The 22,639-nt window shown below is 42.1% G+C and overlaps 1 protein-coding gene across 1 annotated transcript in view; it reads left to right on the top strand.

Moving 5' to 3' along the window:
• LOC119030097 overlaps positions 1-4,876 on the top strand; it is a 33,552-nt gene extending 28,676 nt beyond the window's left edge. The window contains exons 2-4 of the mRNA XM_037117459.1: positions 281-2,440; positions 2,582-2,675; positions 2,849-4,876. Coding sequence (XP_036973354.1) covers positions 1,544-2,440; positions 2,582-2,675; positions 2,849-3,411 — 1,554 coding nt within the window. The 5' untranslated portion in view covers positions 281-1,543 and the 3' untranslated portion in view covers positions 3,412-4,876. The remainder of the gene's footprint in view (positions 1-280; positions 2,441-2,581; positions 2,676-2,848) is intronic.
• Positions 4,877-22,639: the final 17,763 nt, after the last annotated feature.

Raw genomic sequence — 22,639 nt, 5'->3', positions numbered from 1 at the left:
GGTCATCTTCCCTGGCCTCCTGGACTGTCCTCTGGGGGGCCAGCATCCCTCTGTTTATTTCTGGAAAATCCTTTTAGGCTAAGGTGGAGCGGCAGAGATCCCACTATAGCCACAGAAGCAAACACTTTTTTCTTGTTGCTTTGTTTTGTTTACAAAAAGCAACGATTGAGCAGTGCAGACGTAATGTCAATATTATCTCCATGTGTAGATGTCATGTCCATATTTATGAGTTATATTAATATTAAATACCTGACACCATTTTGTTTTTTTGTATTTTCAGACGCTAACAAATTGCCTTTGGTACATCACAAACCAGCACACTGTGATACATACTGTGATACGTCTCACCAAGAGAGAGATGTGATTCCTGTTCCATCATGCTGGAGCTTTGAAGGATACAATGAAGTGAAGAGAAAGAAAATAAAGGAGCAACCCATGTGTGCTGCCTTTCTGGACAGTCACTCCCAAGCCCTGTTGTCTTTGAGTGACCGACCATACATGTCCTCAACACTGAAGAAGGACATTTTAAGTCTTGCCACCTGCCTTCGCAACTATGTGGAGTACCTGAAGAGGAAGAGGGATACTACAATTGCAAATCATAACTCAAGTTAACCTGTCAGAGTTTTATCTGAGAACATTGCCGTGACACACCACAAAAACACCCCTGAGGTGGCTGCAAGGTACTGGTTGCTGGACAATGTTATGTGTCAGACAGATACTCTAACTCATGTGCTCCTGGATGACACTGTACATCTGGAAGAACCGTTTACAAGTTCATGGCACATATTTGACTTAATCAACAGAATCCAGCTGTCTGTACCTGTCTGTGCTGAAATACCAACCTGGTTGCAGCAAGACTGGCATCACCTTTCTGTGGAAAGTGGAAAGGAACAGAACACAGGATGAGCAGCTGACCCAGACCTCTCGAGTTGTCAGTTCTCTGCAGCCATTTCTCCCACAGTACCACACCAGGTACATGAAGAAAGATTTCAAAAGGAAGATAGCGAACATGGCTAGGGTGACACCAAGCATCGTAGAGGCAATCTATCAGGAAATCTCCCATGATTCTTCAGCCCCATCAAATCCTCTCATGAACCAGCACATCCAAGTGGCTCTCCAGGGAGAGCCTGGCATTTTTGTCGACTTGCGCACCCTTAACAGTGGTCGTCCTGGTGACAACTTTGAGAAATTCTTCTCTAAGATGGAAAAAGCAGTCAACAAAGTCACTGTAGCAGATAAAAGGAGACATGGCACTGCCCACCTGTCACAGTGGTTGTTGCTGGAGGATCTCATTGAACAGGTGAAGTCCAAATGCCCTGAAGGAACCAGGGTGCCCAGCAAAGCCCTTGTGAAATTGCAATTTGCACCAAAGAATCCCTACACCCAGAGTGCCTTGAACTTCACTTCATGCTTTGAACTACTTTTTGATGTACTACATGCTTTGAACATGCTTTGAAAGTACAAGATCCAACGAAGACAGCTCCGAGCACCTCAACCTGATGCACACTTCTGTGCTGCACTCTTCAAGTTATTGCGTCCACGCATGTATCAGCTGTGTTCGGAAGTATTTGTCTTATTCATGGATGATAAGTCCAAGATGTCGGTTGGAGAACCAGGGGAGCCTGTGTCCACCGGTGTTCGAGGTGGACACTCAATTGTGCCGTCAACCAGCCAGCTGGCAGCACTGGACCATGACCTGACGAGCAAGGGATCAATCACATCCACAGTATACATGCAACCCAATGTCCCTTGTCAGCCAGAGGGTTCATGGTACAGTAGCAAGGTAAAGATCGTGGTGCAGGACTCCATCTTCCAAAAGTCTACAGCATACAGACATGCAGCAGCAACAGTTAGGCTCGCACAGGAAGACCCTTCTGAATGGAAACCAATCCATGTCAAGTACAGTGACGGTGGAACAGAACATCGCACCCTACTGGTCAAAGTTCAGCCCAGTCTGATCGCAATATTTAACATGCTAGGACTGGACATGCTCATTGCCTGCAGAGCAGCTCTAGGCCAGAGCTGGCAGAATCCAGTTGAGAGAGTGATGGCTATACTCAACATTGGCCTGCAGAACTGTGCATTGGAGAGAGACAAGACAGCAGAGGACATGGAACACCTGCTGAAAAGGTGCAGTTCAGTGGCAGAGATCTGCAAAGTGGGCAAGAAAAACCCACAGCTTCCTGCGGCTTGGAGCACTTCAGTTGCACCAGTGCTGAACACTGTGGCAGGACACTACAGTTGGCTCAAGTTGAAGGGCGAGCCAATGACGATCATAGATGCAGTCACAGATGCAGAGGACGATTCGGTCATGGAGGTTATCACCACACTTTTCCCTTCCATCAATCCTGCAACAGTGACCAAGCAACAAGCAGACAAGGATCCAGCATTCACTGAGTGGGTGCAGAAACACTGCTGGCAGTGCCGGTATCTGTTTCAGGTAATGGTCTTATTTTCCCTGTGTTTTTATGTTTTTATGTATAACATGTGATGATTATTTTATTATATATTGACTGTAAAGGACGTTGAGCTGCATTCAGTGTATGAAAGATGCTAAATAAGTCTTTCTTTCTTTCCTCAGATACGCACATGTGATGACACTGAATGCTGTTCCGTACCATCCCTCCTGTCTGAAAGGATGATCTGGCTTCCTGACCCAATGCCTGATGCTTCTGGTAAGAATTTTACTTTAACATTCCATACACTGTAAGGTAAGAATATTTTTGTGGATTATCCACTTTTAACATGCTTTAGCCTAATATTACATCTGTTCACATATTCATATGATGCCCACAGCTTAAAGCAAAATACTTTAATACATGTTTGTGTTGTGCTTGTATTGAAATAGGTGACCACTACTTGACTCTGGCTGAGGTTATGGGCAAAGACACAGATGATGCCCATCAACCTTCTGCCCAACAGTCACACAAACACAAACAAGCTGCGTGTGTTGACTTCTTCTTGTCAGACGCACTGGAGAAGCAGCAGCAAGAGTCTAGACTGTTTACTGCCCAACATGCCCGGGCAGTAGTCGGCTGCATGGAATGCTCTAAACCAAGAGTGATCTACTCAATGCGCCTCCTCTCCTCTCACCACCAGGCCACACTGGCAGTGGCCCTGTCAGATGATGGCATGGATTACACATGTGAGAGTTACATCCTTGAGCCCAAACATCAACTTTCATCAACTGTGCAGGTCAGGCTGTCTCCCTCATGTGGTGATCCCATAGAGCTGGCCTACTACCGGGCACCTTTTGGGAGGCAAGATCTCTGTGCACACTGTGGCGGACCTCAGGGCAACACCTGCCCAGCCCTGTTATTGAAATTTAAAACGGTCTTGCCGTGCTGCCACATTTGTATTGGGGCTGGAAAAAAGCACATTGTGGCCAGACCCTACGGCAAGCACAAATGAGCAGTGTTCATGTGGTCTAAAGAGGCCCCGCAGTTGTATTTTCCTTAATTTAACTTAAAGTGTAACTCCAGTTTTATTCAACCCATAGCCCTGTTGTTTGAGGTCACCATGTGCTGTCCGTAGGAAAAACAATGAAAAAAATTGGTACAATATAGAGCGAATAGTGGCCCAGAAGTCAAAGCTTATCTAATGGGCCAGTTGGCTTTTGTTTCAGTTTCAGTTTTAATGTGCCATTAATAGGTTAGCTTTAGCTGCCCAGCCACTATTGCTCTGAGTTGTACCAAATGTTCTCATTGTTTTTCCTACTAATAGCAGGCAGTAATGTTAGACAACAGGGCTATGAGTCACAGAAAACCAGAGAATATTTAATACATATTTTGTTCATATAAAAATGTATGTGTGTATGTGTGTAACATGCTGGGAGCATCAATTGCTGCTGTAAAAAAAATAAATAAAAAAATGTCCCACCTATCACTTGCTGCTACTGGAAAAATAAAATAAAAAAATAAAATAAAATAAATTCCCTACCTACCCATGACCTCAACTGACAACCAACAGGAACCAAACTATTTTTTTAGGCCTCATTTATGTTATATTCTCACAGACTCACACATTCTCACATGCATGCACACACACACAGACTCGCATACAGAAAGACTTAAATGACTTAAATGAATTGAATGTTCTAAAATCCACGTGCTGGATGCATAGTTGAACGGTTCAATCATTTGATGTTTTTAACTTGAAACCTAGTCATATCTAGCAGTCTTGTGTAACAGTGGTGACCTAAGCACATCTGGCTATGAGCCTATTCTAGATCCATTGATAAGAGATCTACAGGTTCTTGAGCAGCAGGGATCATATATAGAGAAGTTGGGCAACAGCATTAAAGGGACTGTACTTTATGTGTCTGCTGTGTTCTTAATAGACTCGAATATTTTGAAACGATCAAAGGCTTTCCTCCTGACCTCCTTCACGATTTGTTTGAAGTTATCATACCAGTAGAACTCAGTTTTTGTTTTAGGTCATTCATTTATAAGAAATACATTAACTTAGAAGAACTTAATTTTGCAACTAAGTCATTTCCATACAAATTGGGTGACAAAACAAATAAACCACAATAGACTATACAAATGGTTAGTTGGAGGCAATGGCCCCAAAAACTGGATGTTAAGACTTTTGCCTTTGAACGGTTCAATCATTTTATGTCTTGAAACCTAGTCATTTGTTTATGCTCATTTATGTTACCTGAGGGATCAAATTCTCTGTCACCAGAGTTGGTCAGACTGTTCTTAAGCCCAATACTTTTTTTATGGGGCAATGTTAAACGTGCCATGAATTTAATTGTGGTATTGTTGGATATGTCAATGGCCTGGGGTCTGAAAGAAAGAGCTTACACAGCAAGTGCCTTTCAGGAATGAATTGGTCTTTGGTCATGTTGCGAGTAGACTGAATAAAATGTTATTTGAACGTGACATTTGAAATTCTCATCATTTACAAACTGGCAGTATTCTCAGAATTCTGACTCTGACTGAAAATTACTACCCTGTAACCACCTGCGTGGCAAAAATGTGCATGCACAAAATCTGCAATGTAATCATCATACATCAATATTTTTTTCCATTTCTTTTTTGCTTGAATCCCTTAATCAGCTTCAGCACTGAAAAAAAATTATCAAATGTTTTATAATTTTCAGGATTTTAACCCTTTAAATGGTAGTTTAATTATTAGAATTATTTATTATTTATTAAAGAATAGATATTATTACGCCCCCAATGATAAGTAGAATAACAAGGACGTTCACGTCACCCAGAATGGCGTTACCGGGGCCCCACCCTGGAGCCAGGCCTGGGGTTGGGGCTCGCAGGCGAGCGCCTGGTGGCCCGCAGGACCCGGCTGGGCTCAGCCCGAAAGAGCGACGTGGGCCCGCCCTCCAGTAGGTTCACCACCCGCAAGAGGGTTCAGAAGGGGCTGGTGCTAAGTGATTTGGGTGGCAGTCGTGGGCGGGGGCCCCGACGACTAAATCCCCGGACGGTGACTCTGGCCATGGGGACATGGAATGTCACCTCACTGGGGGGGGGGGAGGGCCTGAGCTAGTGCGGGAGGTTGAGCGGTTCCAGCTAGAGATAGTCGGGCTCGCCATGTGTTGGAATTTTTCCCGGTGAACGAGAGGATTGTTTCCCTGCGCCTTCGGGCCGGGGGTAGGTCTCTCATTGTTGGACAGACATTGGCATACCCAAACGTATTGTTCGGAGCTGTGGCCGTAAGGTCTCCGGTGCCTGTCGTGGTGGCCGTCCCCGAACCCGGTGGTGGACACCGGAAGTAAGAGATGCTGTCAAGCTAAAGTAGGAGTCCTGTCGAGCATGGCTGGCTTGGGGAACTCCTGAGGCAGCTGACGGGTACCGGCAGGCCAGGCGTGCTATAGCACGGGCGGTCGCGGAAGCAAAAACTCGGGTCTGGGAAAAGTTCGGGGAGGCCATGGAGGAGGACTACTGGTCAGCCTCGAGGAAATTCTGGCAAACCATCCGGCGCCTCAGGAGGGGGAAGCAGGTCTCCACCAACACTGTTTACGGTGGGGGTGGGGGGCTGTTGACCTCGACTGGGGATATTGTCGGGTGGTGGAAGGAATACTTTGAGGATCTCCTCAATCCCACTGACACACCTTCCATAGAGGAAGCAGGGGCTGGGGACTCAGAGGTGGATTCATTCATCACCCAAGCCGAAGTCACTGAGGTAGTTGGGAAGCTCCTCGGTGGCAAAGCACTGGGGTGGATGAGATCTGCCCTGAGTACCTCAAGTCTCTGGATGTTGTGGGGCTGTCTTGGCTGACACGTCTCTGTAGCATCGCGTGGCAGTCGGGGACAGGCAGACTGAGGTGGTGGTCCCTCTATTTAAAAAGGGGGACCGGAGGGTGTGTTCCAACTATCGGGGTATCACACTCCTCAGCCTCCCTGGGAAAGTCTACTCCAGGGTACTGGAGAGGAGAATTTGGCCAATAGTCAACCCTCAGATTCAGGAGGAACAATGCGGTTTTTGCCCTGGCCGTGGAACACTGGACCAGCTCTATACCCTCCGCAGGGTGCTCGAGGGTTCATGGGAGTTTGCCCAACCAATCGACATGTGTTTTGTGGACTTGGAGAAGGCATTCGACCGTGTCCCTCGCGGCATTCTGTGGGAGGTGCTCCGGGAGTACGGGGTCGGAGGCCCTCTGCTAAGGGCTGTATGGTCCCTGTACGACCGGAGCAGGAGTCTGGTTCGCATTGCTGGCAGTAAGTCAGACCTGTTCCCGGTGCATGTTGGACTCCGGTAGGGCTGCCCTTTGTCACTGGTTCTGTTCATTATTTTTATGGACAGAATTTCTAGGCGCAGTCAGGGGCCAGAGGGGGTCTGGTTCGGGAGCCACTGGATTTCATCTCTGCTTTTTGCGGACGATGTTGTCTTGTTGACTCCGTCGAGCCAGGACCTCCAGCATGTTCTGGGGCGGTTTGCAGCCGAATGCGAAGCAGCTGGGATGAGAATCAGCACCTCCAAGTCTGAGGCCATGGTTCTCGACCGGAAAATGGTAGCTTGCTCCCTCCAGGTTGGGGGAGAGTTCTTGCCTCAAGTGGAGGAGTTCAGGTATCTTGGGGTCTTGTTCACAAGTGAGGGAAGGATGGAGCGTGAGATTGACAGGCGGATCGGTGCAGCAGCCGCAGTAATGCGGTCGTTGTATCGGTCTGTCGTGGTGAAGAGAGAGCTGAGGCGAAAGGTCAATCTACGTTCCTACCCGCACCTATGGTCATGAACTTTGGGTCATGACCGAAAAAGTAAGATCCCAGATGCAAGCGGCCAAAATGAGTGTCCTCCGCAGGGTGGCGGGGCACTCCCTTAGAGATAGGGTGAGGAGCTCTGTCAGGAGGTCGGAGGTCGGAACAGAGCCGCTTCTCCTCCACATCGAGAGGAGCCAGCTGAGGTGGCTCGGGCATCAATATCGGATGCCCCCTGGACACCTTCCTCGGGAGGTGTTCCTGGCATGCCCCACTGGGAGGAGACCCCGAGGAAGACCCAGGACACGCTGGAGTGACTATGTCCCTCGGCTGGCCTGGGAGAGCCTTGGGATCCTCCTGGAGGAGCTAGGGGAAGTGTCCAGGGTGAGGGAAGTCTGGGTTTCCCTGTTCAGGCAGCTGCCCCCGCGACCCGGTCCTAGATAAGCGGAAAAAAATGAATGGATGGATGGATATATATTATTTGCCATATAACAAGTAGTAGGGGGATGAGGCTTTGGTGGTTATTCAAATCTTGGATATGCCAAAAATTAGCAACATAATTGATTTGATTGGATTATTTTTTTATGTAGTAACAGATACTCCAAAAACCACACTTTTTAATCTCACTGCCATTACAGTATAAAACCATGCATTATCTAGTGCCAGCATTTCATTTAGAAGAAAAGTAGTGATATTTGTAATTTTGACTGTATTCCACCACATTCAACCATTTTCCCATTGTAGGCAGATTAACGTAATTCTTGTATTTTTTGCTAGTGTGACTACCGGGGGCCCCAAGAGTGATTTTTTTTTTTATAGTGTGTAAAATAAATCACCAATGTGAACATTGCACACTACAAAGTCAAGTGCCGAAATAACGAACAACATCCAGTTACTTTTCAAAATAAAACACTCCGTATTGACACCAGCACAAAACTCTCAAAAAACAGACAAACACAAGCTTTTCTGCTGATCCTTCAGTCGGGTACACATCCTGTTGTTGTTTTTAATAACACAGACCTATAACTGCGGTCGCGAGTGATTACCGCGGGAACTCCTCGGCCTTGTGATGCCAGTTGTCTACCGTACTGCACCATAGCGGACTCAAACCGCAACTGGTGGGGATTGCTGGACGGCGGACGGCAGAGCAAAAACAGATTGGAGCCGTAACGCAGCGGACCCGGAGCCAAATTATGCATAAGAAAAGAACAGGAGCAACCTGACACTGCTGGTTCCTTTCTGAGACATTTTATCAAACAGAGCTGTACGCATACTCATAATGGTGTTCTTGAACTCCATTTACTACACTAAGTTTCTCCATTCTCTCCCTGCACTGTTTTTCAGACTATTCTTCATCATAACGCCCTCCTTGCACTCCTCTCGCTCTGTTTCATCTCAAACCTGAAACACAGGCAGAGAATGCAATTAATCAACTACCAGAGCGAAGGCAGTCAGATCAATTAAGCTGCACAAAGAGCGGAGAGATGAGAATGGATCTGTCTGAGTCAGAGAGAGAGAGAGCCTGAGAAGATGTTGAAAAACTGTGTAAACAATGATGGAGCCAGTGTGCAGGCATAGATTACTGTAGTGATGCAGAGGCCCATGGGCACAAAATCTTGGAGCCACCCTCCCCCGGCTCATCACACACACACACACAAAATTCAATCGAGTAACTGTTTATTGCCTAAAAAAACTGCTATAACCAAAGTCTGCTGGTGATTTGGCAGCATTATATATATCTATATATATATATATATATATATATATATATATATATATATATATATATATATATATATATATATATATATATATACACACACACATATATGATTTTATTATTGGGGTTTAAATTTATAATAACCCAGGGTGACCAATAGTGACAGATCTGCCAACCAATCATTGATGATTGATTTTGCTTGTTTAAAAGAGGTGGTTTGATCCAACACTGAGTGAGGACATTCAAGCCAGGCCATACATTCTCTGGCTAGGCCTGTTTTTGGTGCATATGCAAATTGGAGCAATTAGCACCTCTGTGAGCCCCACATATGTAATAGTTCCTTTCCGTCAATATGTGGCACAGACGAATGCGATGTTCACAGGCTGTAAATTGTCGTTAACTGCCGAAAGTTAGGGAGGTTTATGGGTGTTTATGGGGTTGAAAATCCCACTTTTCATGCAGTGTCTGTTCGCTGTCTGGGCAGGGAGTGACTGCAGCTCCGTGTTAGCATGTAATTGTTTACTTTTCTCGGCGGCTGGGGTTTTGTCAAATGGCTGTGATAGGGTTGATGGCTGTCAATCACCCTAACTTGGGCAAACGGTTTAATACCTTAGGATGGGCGCAACCAAGTTTACAATTGGGAGGGGGGGGGGGGGGTTCACACACTTAGTTTCTCCTTAAAACCGACAAAAAAAAAAGAAAGAACGACACAGATCTGTTGACAGGGTTTATTAAAGAGTGCATATTTAACATATTTTCTACTGTATATTGGGGGGGACAAATTTTCTCACTACTGGGGGGGACAGGACCCCCCCCCCCCCCGGGAATGCGGGGTTTCACCCCTGCCGTTGGGTGTGAAACATACTGGTGGGGTTCCAGGCTGGCAAGGATAATGTCTTAGTCTTGTACTAGAGAACCAGTTTCTCAAAGCAGAGCCACAGGGTGGTAGTTATGTAGACTAGCCACAGCAGACCTTTTGGGTACAGGAAGGATAATTGCAGTCTTGAGGCACATGTTTTTAGTACATGACCAGGTATTTGGACCAGCAACCTTTTTTATATTCACCCACCCTGACAGTGGCTGGTCATCTGGAGGCTGAGTAGACTTCAGTCTGATTTGAGTAGATCATCATAAAATGTGATCAGCTCATCGCATAATTTGGCCTCACTCCTGCTTTTGTAGCCTCTGACATTTTTTGAAAATCCTGCTACATGTCTTTAGTGGCATTGAAGTCCATCTCCAGCCTGCTGATGTCTCATCTTTGCATCCGTGATTCTAGCTTTCAGTCTTCCACTAGTGGTGATGTATGCCTCTTTGTCACCCGAACCAAAGACAGCTTTTTTGGCTCTGGAAAGATCCTCACCTCTTCAAGGTAATTTGATTGCCTGTATAAAAACAAAACTAGCTGGCTAGCCATCCATGTCATTTTCTGCAAAATGAATGTCAAGATTTCCACAAATAAATTGTAGTCCATGTGTGGCGGGCGGTTAGGAGGTTGACTAGCAAGCTGGTATAACTGAGGAGGAGCCAACAATGCCACCCTGGATATTCCATCCAAAGAATAGTAATTTACATAAGACTGATATCAAACTGATATTCAAAGGCACAGAGGTTCGTAATACTATGAGGTGAGAGACGTGGTTCCATTAAACAATTCTTTTTTTTGAACACAATACCAATAAAAGGCCAGGGCACACAATATAGACAATTAAGGAGATTGGTAAAGGAAATGACCGAAGCTGCCAGTAGAATGTGAGATGATCTCTTGTGTCCTGAGGGACAATTTACAGATTGTGTGTTACAGTCGCCATCCTGTGGTTTTTAGATGATGATGTACTAAATGACTACACCCAGTGTTGTTAATAAGAAATTATATTATCTTATTAATATGTTGCTATGTTACTTAATTCATATATAGCTAAAACACATTTAACCAGTGAACAGTTTTCCAAAGGCAAACATCCTCTTCGAGAATGATGTCCAGTCTCTCATAATCTCTGGTGCATGAAACATGAGGAAAAGTTTCCCATGATACAAGTCACGACCATTGCCACCTGGCTGGATCTGATGGGTATTCCACATTCTCACCACAGTGTCTAACTCCTCCTGTAAAATAAAACACCAATTCAAATGAGTTGCACAAATGGAGATGTCAGCCTGTTGACGTCAAGATATCACCATTCAGTAAATGCAAATTATGTTAGTTACTGGCAACTACATAACAATTCATAATTAATAGCAATATTCTTGTTTTGCACACTGACATGCATCCTGCCGTTTGTGTGTGTGTGTGTGTGTGAGAGAGAGAGAGAGAGAGAGAGAGAGAGAGAGAGAGAGAGAGAGTGAGTGCATGTGTGAGTTGTGAGAAAGAGAGTTTGAGTGTGTGTGTGTGTGTGTGTGTGTGTGTGTGTGTGTGTGTGTGTGTGTGTGAATGAGTCAGTCAGTTAGTGAGAGAAAGAGGGAGAGAGGTTACCTGAATGAGATTGAGAAAGCAGAACTGAATGAGACCCTTGTCAACCATATTCCCAATGAAGTCGCCCACTGACTGGAACTCCTGGAACCAGTCTCTCCAGTAGTCTGCATTCTGTCTCCGATAGTTTCCCCACCAGCTTTCAATTCTTTGATTGACAGTACTTCTTCCTTGGAGGACACAAGGTCCATGAACTGTGCCATTTTCATCCTCACGCAGAAAACACTGGATTCTGTTCACATGCACATTCTCGGTACCAAGATCCAATCTGATTATCTTTGGGCAACCATCCTGCTCACTAACAACAGTGACGAAATAAGCTGCAACAACCTGAGGTTTACTGTTTGTGACGTTTGCTTGCATCCAGATGATATGCCATGAGAAACCTTCAATGCACCCATTAACTCCGATGCCAAAGGCTGCTAGGAGTCCATGTGCCAAATGTAATTTGGTCCTGGAACACTGTACTGCCTTCTTCTGAGTCTCCTAGCTCTTCTCTGTTGTACACCCTCTGGGTCCAAAACGGATTGCACTGCATACACAAAGTTTCTAGTAACCCGCAATCCTTCTGATCTGCATCTCTCAGTCATCATCCGGTATCCATGGAGACACCCGGGACCTTGTAGCTGGTCAACTATGTAGTTAATGACGACATCAGGCTCACTCAGATTGCGCCGCCGATATAGCTGCAGCCTTGCCATCAGTCTTCTTAGATTACGCTCACTAATGTGTCTATTGTCTGTAATAGCAAGGCATAATGCTATTTCAGCCTGTGTCAGGCCTTGATTGAAAAGATATGTGACGCGGTTATCAATATGCTCCTGCTCCTCTGACACTGCTACATTGAATGATGTTTCCTGCAATGATTTAATATAGCCTACTACAATATCGTTTTGTTTTCTCGAGATCACAAATTAATTATATCGTTATCACGGGAAAACAGAGGAAATAAAATGTATGAATGTATGGCCGTTTAGGGCTTCCGTACTTACAACTGAGACTACAGTCACTTCAACAAGAATACAATCCCTAAATTCCCTACAGGTCTGTATTTCAAGGTTGTTAATGGGCTTACTGAAATTATTTCTTACTATAAATGATTACTATTGAGAGCTCAGATCCCCATAGATCAATAACATGATGTTCTTTGTATCAACAATAGTCATAGCTTTCTGTTCATACCTATTTTTTGCAACACGCAAACTATTTCAGGTACACAGTATGCAAAGATAATCAGATGCCTCATTTAAGGAATGGTGAAATGAACAATTGTACTGTGTTACCTCATCTATTCAGCTCAACCTCAGCAGACTGAAGAGACCACTCAACAACTTTTCCTTGAGTTCACAACACAGCAGATTATTTAGCAGTGCAGCACATCTGTTATATAATAAAAAAACACAGTAACGTGACTGGTGGTGATCTGCTGTACAACTCCTTGCCCTACACATTAAAAATGAATAAAATAAACTGTAACAGTCGTCATATTACGTGATTTACATTTTACATCACAAACAGTACTGCTCGAGGCTCAACGGTTGTCATGACAAACGGACACAGCAAGCTAGCGCAGTTTCACTCAATGAAAGAAAAGACAGAAATAATAAACAATAAAACAGTGACACAGTGATAGTTAAAAAAAAGTGACAGGACAACTCAAATAACATAACATGAACTTAAACTTATATAAAGGCAGTTTCATAGATTTATATCTGATTAAATCACGGAGCTGTTACAGTACATACCAACGCTGCTGTCGTCAGTGGCAACAGGGAAAAATTAATGATGTTGCCATGATTAATTAAAACAAATAAACGGAGCCTTGCATGGATAAACACAAAAAATATTAACTTGTTTCACAAGAAAATGATGGAAATGGAAAACAACAAAATACCTTGTTTGCAAAATAAAATAAATACTTAATGACTATAAAAATACATTTTGACGAACTTGATTAATCTATCAACCCCAAATTGCATGAATTTAACATAAAGTGGGCATATCTATGAGGGGGAATTCCCGCGGGTACCCATAGCTTCTATTTTCATACAGTTATTATGAGGTACTCCTTTGAAAATGGCCATGTCAGTTCTTCCCCACAGCAAAATGTAACCTAAATTTAGAGCATTATTTTACCTCCCTGGCCCATGGCCTGCTTGGTACCAACGTTACCTTGGGTCGTGTAGTTTAAAATAAAACCAGAGTTTTAACTACAACTTCAAACCATGTTAGCTGTAGGCAGAGTTAGCTGGCGTCCTCTGCTCATTTTAAGAGGCTAATTTGTAGCTATAGCATTAGCTTAAAAACAGTCCTATACACACTGTGTAAACTAATCTATGTTACATAATTCAGCTGAGGTCGCTGAATTCCCAGCACGTTTAATTCTCCCCCTATAACCGGACTACTATAGCTAATGCTGCTAATGCTAACAAGTTCATAGTCATAAGGTGGTTTGATGCTAACGTTAGCTAATGCACTAACATTAGCTAACATGCTAACGTTACAATATGAAGACATCTTTTTTGCCAAGGGAATCAAAACCAACATGAACACTTTCCCTGTAAATGTTCAATTCACTCAATTTACGTTAATAATGTAGCTTACATGCTTTTTCCAGAGGGGTGTACTGCGAAGTCAGTTTAGTGGGTTAGTGAGGTATGTTAAGTCTAAAGCCAGGTTTCCCTGTACTACGAAGGTGGCTCTCTTTTAACCCAGCTAGATCACCATGGCAACTTATACTTAGCTCATAACCTGGTCCCGACCAGTTTCAGCTTAAAATTGGCTATAAAAGCACAGCTGTTTCACTGTGTAACTCATTCTGAGATGGCGTCACCATTCATTGAGAACCCGGTGGACCTAGGAGCAAGAATAATTCGGGCAGCACTACGATGTGAGCAGTAATGTACTTTCATACCCCTCTACATCATCAGTATTACTTGCTTGCATAATGAAATCTAATATAGCCTATAATATATGTAACTAGGATTCCAAAGGATCATTGGTGCTGTGGACTGCACACATGTACCCATCATTAGGGCCCTGGTGGAACATGAGGCTGACTATGTCAACTTTTATCAGTGGCACACAATATTGTCTAGACCAGGGGTGCTCATACTTTTTCAGCATGCGAGCTACTTATAAAATGTCCAAGTCAAAGAGATCTACCTACCCACTACAAAAATGAAAAACGTATATTTTCAATTATAAATATATCTTTAATAGTACAACTGCAGACAAGATTGCACAACACAAATAGGTAACTATGAACATCATTTTTTAATCACTTGAGTTTACTGTGATGATTTGCACTGAAGTGCATCAGTCAGGGAAACATAGTCTGGACAGCAGCTGCTGACAGCCAGCTTCAAGCACACCTCCAAATGTTCATCAGTCAAGCTGGTACAGTACTTGGACTTGATGATTTTCATGTGGGAAAAGGCTGACTCACACAAGTAAGTGGAACCGAATAATGCAGTCAAACAGATAGCACATTTCCTCATGTTCGGGTACTATTTTCCATGAACAGTCCAAAAATGCCGCTCCACATTTCCCTTCTTTGGTATGGCGATGGTAGCCTGGCAGATGAGGCAAACGCACTTTGAAAATGACATTGTGAAAAAAAAGTCCTCCTCCCATTCCGTATGAAAGTGATACGTTTTTGTCTTCTTACTTGGTCCAGCTCCCCCACTCATTTTTGATAACATTTCTTTAGTTTAGAAAGAAAAAAGCGCGGACTTGAAATTGGACGTGACTCGTTGACTAGCTTGTTAGCTGAGCTGCGCTTAGCGCCGTTGTTTGTGCATGAGCGGTGACCCAGAGCAACGTCAGTTGTCAATCACTTGTCATCTGACTGGCTGCCCCGTATATCAATCAAGTGACAGGATGGATGATAGGGTTAGACCGTCAGCCTATCATCATCAGCCAGTTATCACGTCGGATCCCAGATCAACCAGTCTACGGCCGGTCTGAGGTCAGAGCAATGGAAAAACAGTCATGACACTTTTCTAATGCTCTGCGGGGTAAATGTCATGCGATCTACCAATACTAACTTCGCGATCGACCGGTAGATCGCGATCGACGTATTGAGCACCCCTGGTCTAGACAGACTTTTGACATGAGTGAAATATCCAGTTGCATTATAGGTCTTTTTAAAGGAATCTGTTTATGCTTTCCACCTGTGAATTCTGGTGGAGCTGGCCCCCCTCCAGTCTTCCTCTTTCCATTCTTCCTCCTGTTGGCTTAAGATAGTGATGATATTAAAATAAAATGGGACAAGGAATATTATCCACACACTGACAAAATGATGGGGCAGTGTTACACCCGCAAACGTAATAACTGCCCACAAACGTAATAAACCACAAACGTAATACAAATCTGCAGCTTTGAATGTAATAATCCCGCAAATGTAATAAATTTCCCACAAACGTAATAAAATTTGCCTACTGCAAACGTAATACTGAATTTCCTGCAAATGTAATAACTATTACATTTGCAGGAAATTATTACATATGTGGGAAAGTGAAAATCTGTAAATGTAATAACTTCCCACAAATGTAATATGAGACAAAATAATGATCTTTGTGGTTGTTGTTGTTTATTTGTTTACTTATAAACCTGCCAATAGTGACTGAATGTTGACAAGCAACCCGCAGGTCAGGTGGGGCAGGTCAGAAAGTGACAGAGCAGTGTTCTAAGTTATTAATAACACACACACACACACACACACACACACACACACACACAGGTCATGCTCATAATTTTAAGGGCTATGGCTACAAGCCTATGCTGGTGGCTTATGAGAGCCAATGTTTGAACCATTTAAGCTAGAAGATCCGCGGTTTGCGTCCCGGTTAGGACGCCTGGGATCTTTCTGTGTGGAGTTTGCATGTTCTCCCTGTGCAGCGTAGGTTTTCACCGGGTACTCCGGCTTCCTCCCACAGTCCAAAAACATACTGAGGTTAATTGATTATTCTAAATTGTCCGTAGGTGTGAATGAGAGTGTGCCTGGTTGTTTGTCTCTATGTGTAGCCCTGTGATAGACTGGCGACCTGTCCAGGGTGTCCCCTGCCTTCGCCCTAAGTCAGCTGGGATAGGCTCCAGCCCCCCCGCGACCCTGCAGAGGATTAAGCGGCGTACATATAATGTACAGATAATGGATGGATGGATGGATATCAAAAGCCAAAAACTTGAATAGATAGTCCATTCTTTGAAGTACGCCTAATGAAAACATTTGTCAAGATTTAAGACTGGTCCATGTTCTTTTTGATAGTAACATGGACCAAGACTGTCTGAACACTGACAATTAAAGTCTTGCAAATAAATAATGACTGTAACTTAAATTAATCTACCATTGTGAATGCAGGAAAGTGAGAACTGCCATGTAGGCTACCGTAAGTAACAGAAAAATTCCCAATGTTACATTATGTTACATTATTTTAAATAAACGGCCTTTCAATTAAGTGTGATGTAATTGTTGATGATTTGTTGCTGCAAATAAATGAATGAATGGGTATGCACCACCACTCTGCCAATCAGAACAAAGAAGACGCACTGACAGGCTACAACTTTGGCAGAACTTTTCACCCCTTTCCCGGTAAGTCAGCATGATGTATTTTGTATCAATGAATTCATTGAAATCTCAAGATATATGATGGTTTCGCAGTAGTTTTAAAGCTCAGTCCGCTATATTGTCAAAGTGTCCCTCTTGTATTTTTTTCCTCTTATGTAGCATGATACTCCAACATAATTAGCTGCACCACATGCCAGCTTAAATAAAGGTCTATAGTCACTTCGCGGTAAAACAGCAACAACTTTTCACTCCTTACCCGGTCAGCAAGCATGATGTATTTGGTGTCAATGGATTCGTTGAAATCTCAAGATTCATATAATACCGCTGGTTTTGCGCTACCTTAAAAATTGAGTCCGCTAGATTGTCAAACGTGTCGATGTAGCATTTTTTTCATGCAAAGTTACGTGTTTAATGCGTATTATATTGCAACTTGCCCAATTGCACACTAGATATAAAGTGCTATTTTAATTGCACAATTCTCAATACATTTTACAATAATTAAATACCAACAATGGTAATTTTATAATACAGAGAGAACTAGAACAGAAATATAAAGTGCTTGTTGAATTGCACATTGCTCTACTGCCTAAGAATAAAAGATGATAGAATTGCAGACTTATTACATTCTACAATAATTCATTAACAGTTATAATTTGTGAGTACCCAACTATGTGGACATGTAAAAATTAAACATTATAATATACAATAGATAATAACACACAACAAATCAGCAGCAGTGGACAAGTTAAAAATGATCACAATTAGTGGCAACAGGTTTGATTTTCCAAAGTTTAAGATGCTTGGAAAATGAAGCAATAGTGGGTAGATCAGGCACTTGGTGTGGAGTTCCAAGAATTTGCCGCTCGATAGGAAAAAGTTGCTTGACCAAAAGTACTTCTCCTTAAAAGAACAGTGCAATCACCCCTAGAGCCTGCTCACTTTCCTGCATTCACAATGGTAGATTAATTTAAGTTACAGTCATTATTTATTTGCAAGTCTTTAATTGTCAGTGTTCAGACAGTCTTGGTCCATGTTACTATCAAAAAGAACATGGACCAGTCTTAAATCTTGACAAATGTTTTCATTAGGCCTACTTCAAAGAATGGACTATCTATTCAAGTTTTTGGCTTTTGATATCCATCCATCCATCCATTATCTGTACATTATATGTACGCCGCTTAATCCTCTGCAGGGTCGCGGGGGGGCTGGAGCCTATCCCAGCTGACTTAGGGCGAAGGCAGGGGACACCCTGGACAGGTCGCCAGTCTATCACAGGGCTACACATAGAGACAAACAACCAGGCACACTCTCATTCACACCTACGGACAATTTAGAATAATCAATTAACCTCAGTATGTTTTTGGACTGTGGGAGGAAGCCGGAGTACCCGGTGAAAACCTACGCTGCACAGGGAGAACATGCAAACTCCACACAGAAAGATCCCAGGCGTCCTAACCGGGACGCAAACCGCGGATCTTCTAGCTGTGAGGCAGCAGTGCTAACCACTGGGCCACTGTGCAGCCCCGGCCTTTGATATGCAGACATTAAATGGTTCAAACATTGGCTCTCATAAGCCACCAGCATAGGCTTGTAGCCATAGCCCTTAAAATTATGAGCATGACCTGTGTGTGTGTGTGTGTGTGTGTGTGTGTGTGTGTGTTATTAATAACTTAGAACACTGCTCTGTCACTTTCTGACCTGCCCCACCTGACCTGCGGGTTGCTTGTCAACATTCAGTCACTATTGGCAGGTTTATAAGTAAACAAATAAACAACAACAACCACAAAGATCATTATTTTGTCTCATATTACATTTGTGGGAAGTTATTACATTTACAGATTTTCACTTTCCCACATATGTAATAATTTCCTGCAAATGTAATAGTTATTACATTTGCAGGAAATTCAGTATTACGTTTGCAGTAGGCAAATTTTATTACGTTTGTGGGAAATTTATTACATTTGCGGGATTATTACATTCAAAGCTGCAGATTTGTATTACGTTTGTGGTTTATTACGTTTGTGGGCAGTTATTACGTTTGCGGGTGTAACAGGCAGCTTGGTTACATACCACTTTGATTGATGTTTTTGTATTTGGCTTTAACTTGCTGCCATGTCCGACTGCTGCTTCCACATCTTAATAAAATGTAATATGAAATATTAAGTAGGCCAACCTAGTATTTATTTGTCACAGATAATGAGTAAAGTTAATTATTTCTTTGATGTGGCCCTGAATAAACTGATGAACTGATCAATGTTTCGCCCGTTGTAGGGCAGTGTATGCCCAAGCACAAATGTTACAGGCTTGAGCTATTTTTATTGTCAAAAAGGTCTTTATTGTTATTGTACAGGGACAGTAGCTACATTTGCTTGTTCATCCCAACACAGTAATACAAAAAAAAATCACTGAACATTTATAGCCTACGCACAATCAGCCTCGCTTTCAATAAACACACACGTGCATTCTATAACTGAGCTCAGTAAAATGTGAAAACAATATAGACATCATTCAAAAATGAAAAACGATAGTTGCTTCAGTTTATTTTTTAAATGGATAAGGGGTAATTTGTAAAAGTTGCACAATGTTGAGCTTTCAGAAATTAAAACACTAGGGGCTTAATATAATATTGATCATCATCAATCATTGTTAACTTACGCAGTTACACGGTCAGCAATTTTCTGCCAGCAGCCCTCCCTCACTCTGTTAGCTATCAGTGTTACTTTTTGCCGTGATGGTTTCTTTGAATTCTTCATAGCCTTGCATAATAAGAATCTGCTCATCTTGAGTAAAATATGTGGCCCGGGATCGATCCATTTTCGCACAGAAATTGCTTGCGTTACAGCTGCTCTCATTCAAAGTCAAGAATAGACAGAAAAATGATAATTATTATTATAATTATTATTATTATAAACAATCGAAATAATTATATAAAACTATATACGGTGCATATTTATAAAAGTAGCCTACCACAAATTTACAACCATGAAATGTTATTTTATGCAATCTAATATTTCATAATGTTCTGTCATAGAGTATATCTCTTCACTGCTAAAAGAAAAGAAAGCAGGCTCACTGCCAGTTGTAGTTTCTTATCTTGATGTGCAGTCTTTATTTATTTTTTTTTGTCATGATTGTTATTATTAGTACTTAAATTATCAAAAATCACAGTTACATGTCAGGATCTGGTTATCATACACAGATTAAATATTTAACTGTCATGTATCATCACAGTTACAGTGTTACATACATTGGCAGCTGTAAACAGTGAAACACATTATAAAAATCCATCCTGTAGTTTGGTGCTGACCTGTACACTGAACATATAAGGAGTAGATAACTTTTAGAATCATCAGAGAATATTACAGACATTGTTTTGGTTCCTATCTGTTTCCTGAATATATCAGTACATGTGTGAATGTGTAAATGAGATACATTAACTCAGTGGTTCTCAATTATTTTTTGTCATGCACCACCTAGAGGACAGAATTTTTTTCATGCCTCCCCAAATTTAAATACTTTTGAGAATCTGATAATATTTATTTATTTACCTGTATAAACCACTGTATGAGTTGCAGCATTCTGCATACATTCACCTGATGATCAAAATGAATCATGCTGTCCTGCCAGAGGTGGCGAAGTTTTAGTATCACAGCAGCCGGCCAACTGGCTCAATGAGGCGTCTATGTATAGGTGTCTATGGTGATGAGTGACAGAAACAAAAGTAAAAGTCATCAGGAGATGAAAATATACAAGGGTTTTATGTTGATATCATACTGTGTTGAGATAGTATCTTTATCGTGCTCCAGCCACCAATAGTTTGATTTGACAGTATAAAATAGACCTAATACATGACATTTACAGGGCTTGTTTTGTGGTCTATGAAACAAAGTTGGGATGATACAAAGTAGGCTATTGCAGACCTGAAAAATGCACCCATAGTGTGGGGATCCACTGGTATGCACATTTTAAGTGTGGATGAGACTTCAGAGAGCACTTGCACAGAGCTCTTTATTTGCTCTGAGGTCAACCTGAGATACATGAATTGAGGAGACTGGGATGAGAGTAGATCAATTTCATAAAGAGACCTCTCTGATGTCTCTGCCTGAGATCAAACAGAGACACAAGAGTTGAGACATTCTGAAACTTAATTGAGAGCTTGATGAGATCTCATTTGAAACTTGCAGGGAGCCCAAGTTGACATTTTGTGCACCTGTTTCTCAGGAGAAACCTCTGAGAAACAGGAGAAATCAGCCACAGCCTCACTTTGGTCTCACATAGATCTAATAGTTGTCTAGGAGAAATGAATGAGACACTACTGAGATCTCTTTTCCAATTTTTGTTTCCTCTGGGAGACCAAGACGGGGTAACATGGAATAAGACAGACTGATGGCATAACGGGGAACATCACCGAACGAACTGACAAACACATGAGGGTAAACAAAGACTATATACATAGGCACACTTACAAGGGGACCAGGAACTGGTGAGGTGAGTGAGGAGGGAAAAGGACAGGTGAGGTAATGAAGGGAAAAACACTGAGAGGGAATGTAGCACCTTATAATGTAATAATTTCCTGAAAATGTAATAAAAGCCAATAATGTAATAACGTCACCAATGATGTAATAAAATATCCTGACTGATAATGTAATAACATTTTTACAGATAATGTAATACCTTAGTACATTGTTGGGAATTTGTTAAATTTTCAGGTGGGTCTTTTATTTTCAAAACTGACAATGTAATACTTGACAGATAATGTAATTTTTCAGTCCAGAGTTCTAGTTTGTGTTTTGAGAATTTAAGAATGTTATATACACTGGTTTTGAAACAACAGAATGACTATTATTAAATTGCAGACCCTGAGTACCATACAACCATATGCACTTGTGCAAATAATCAGGAACATGCAACTACATCCTGGTCCTACTGAGTCTCCTTGGGAGGCCAGAATTCCAGCTCAGATACAAGCTTCTGAGCAGCACTGGAGACTCCAGGTAACTCTTCCCTAAACGTACCTCTTCACTTCACAGATTTCCACCAAATCACTACCTCATGAAAACAACCACAAACCAACAAAACAACTTTCAGTAACACTTAATTTGTAGAGGGTATGCATAAGCATGTATAACACCTGCATACACATTACATGACACCTGACATAAACATAGGCCTACATATCCATTCATAAATGGTTATTATATCACTTTCAAATTGACATCTTACTCTATGTCAAATGACATAGTGGTCAGTTGACATACTGTCATACTTATAGTATATTATGAGATTTAGCTGTGTAAATAAAGGTTAAATAAAGATGTTAGCATCAAAATGACAAAACTTGATGACAACTGATATTATTTTTCAAATACGGAGTTTCTGAAGTTGTATGTTGTTTCTAAGATAGTACTATTTTTTAGTGGTGAAAGTAACTGTCTAAGTCATTGGAAAACTCTATTTGTTTGTTTTTTGTTTTCTTTTTACAGAATAGCTTCATCTTTGAAGATGAACTATGCTCTTTTTTGACCAACAAACTCGTGTAACAAGATATAGCCTAAATCAACTATAGCTGTTTGGCCTATTGAAGAAGTTTCTTATGTTGAACAACACCAAAGGAACATTAGAACACCCACCAATAATATTGATACACAAATCCAGATAACCCATCTTTGTATTAAAGAGGTTAAAGAGGGTGAAAGAGTGGTTGTTTTCATGAGTTAATGATT

Source organism: Acanthopagrus latus, chromosome 12 (genome assembly GCF_904848185.1).
Source record: "Acanthopagrus latus isolate v.2019 chromosome 12, fAcaLat1.1, whole genome shotgun sequence".
Classification (NCBI taxonomy): Eukaryota; Metazoa; Chordata; class Actinopteri; order Spariformes; family Sparidae; genus Acanthopagrus; species Acanthopagrus latus.
Note: the sequence above shows the minus strand (reverse complement) of the source record. Positions and strands in the feature narration are given on the sequence as shown.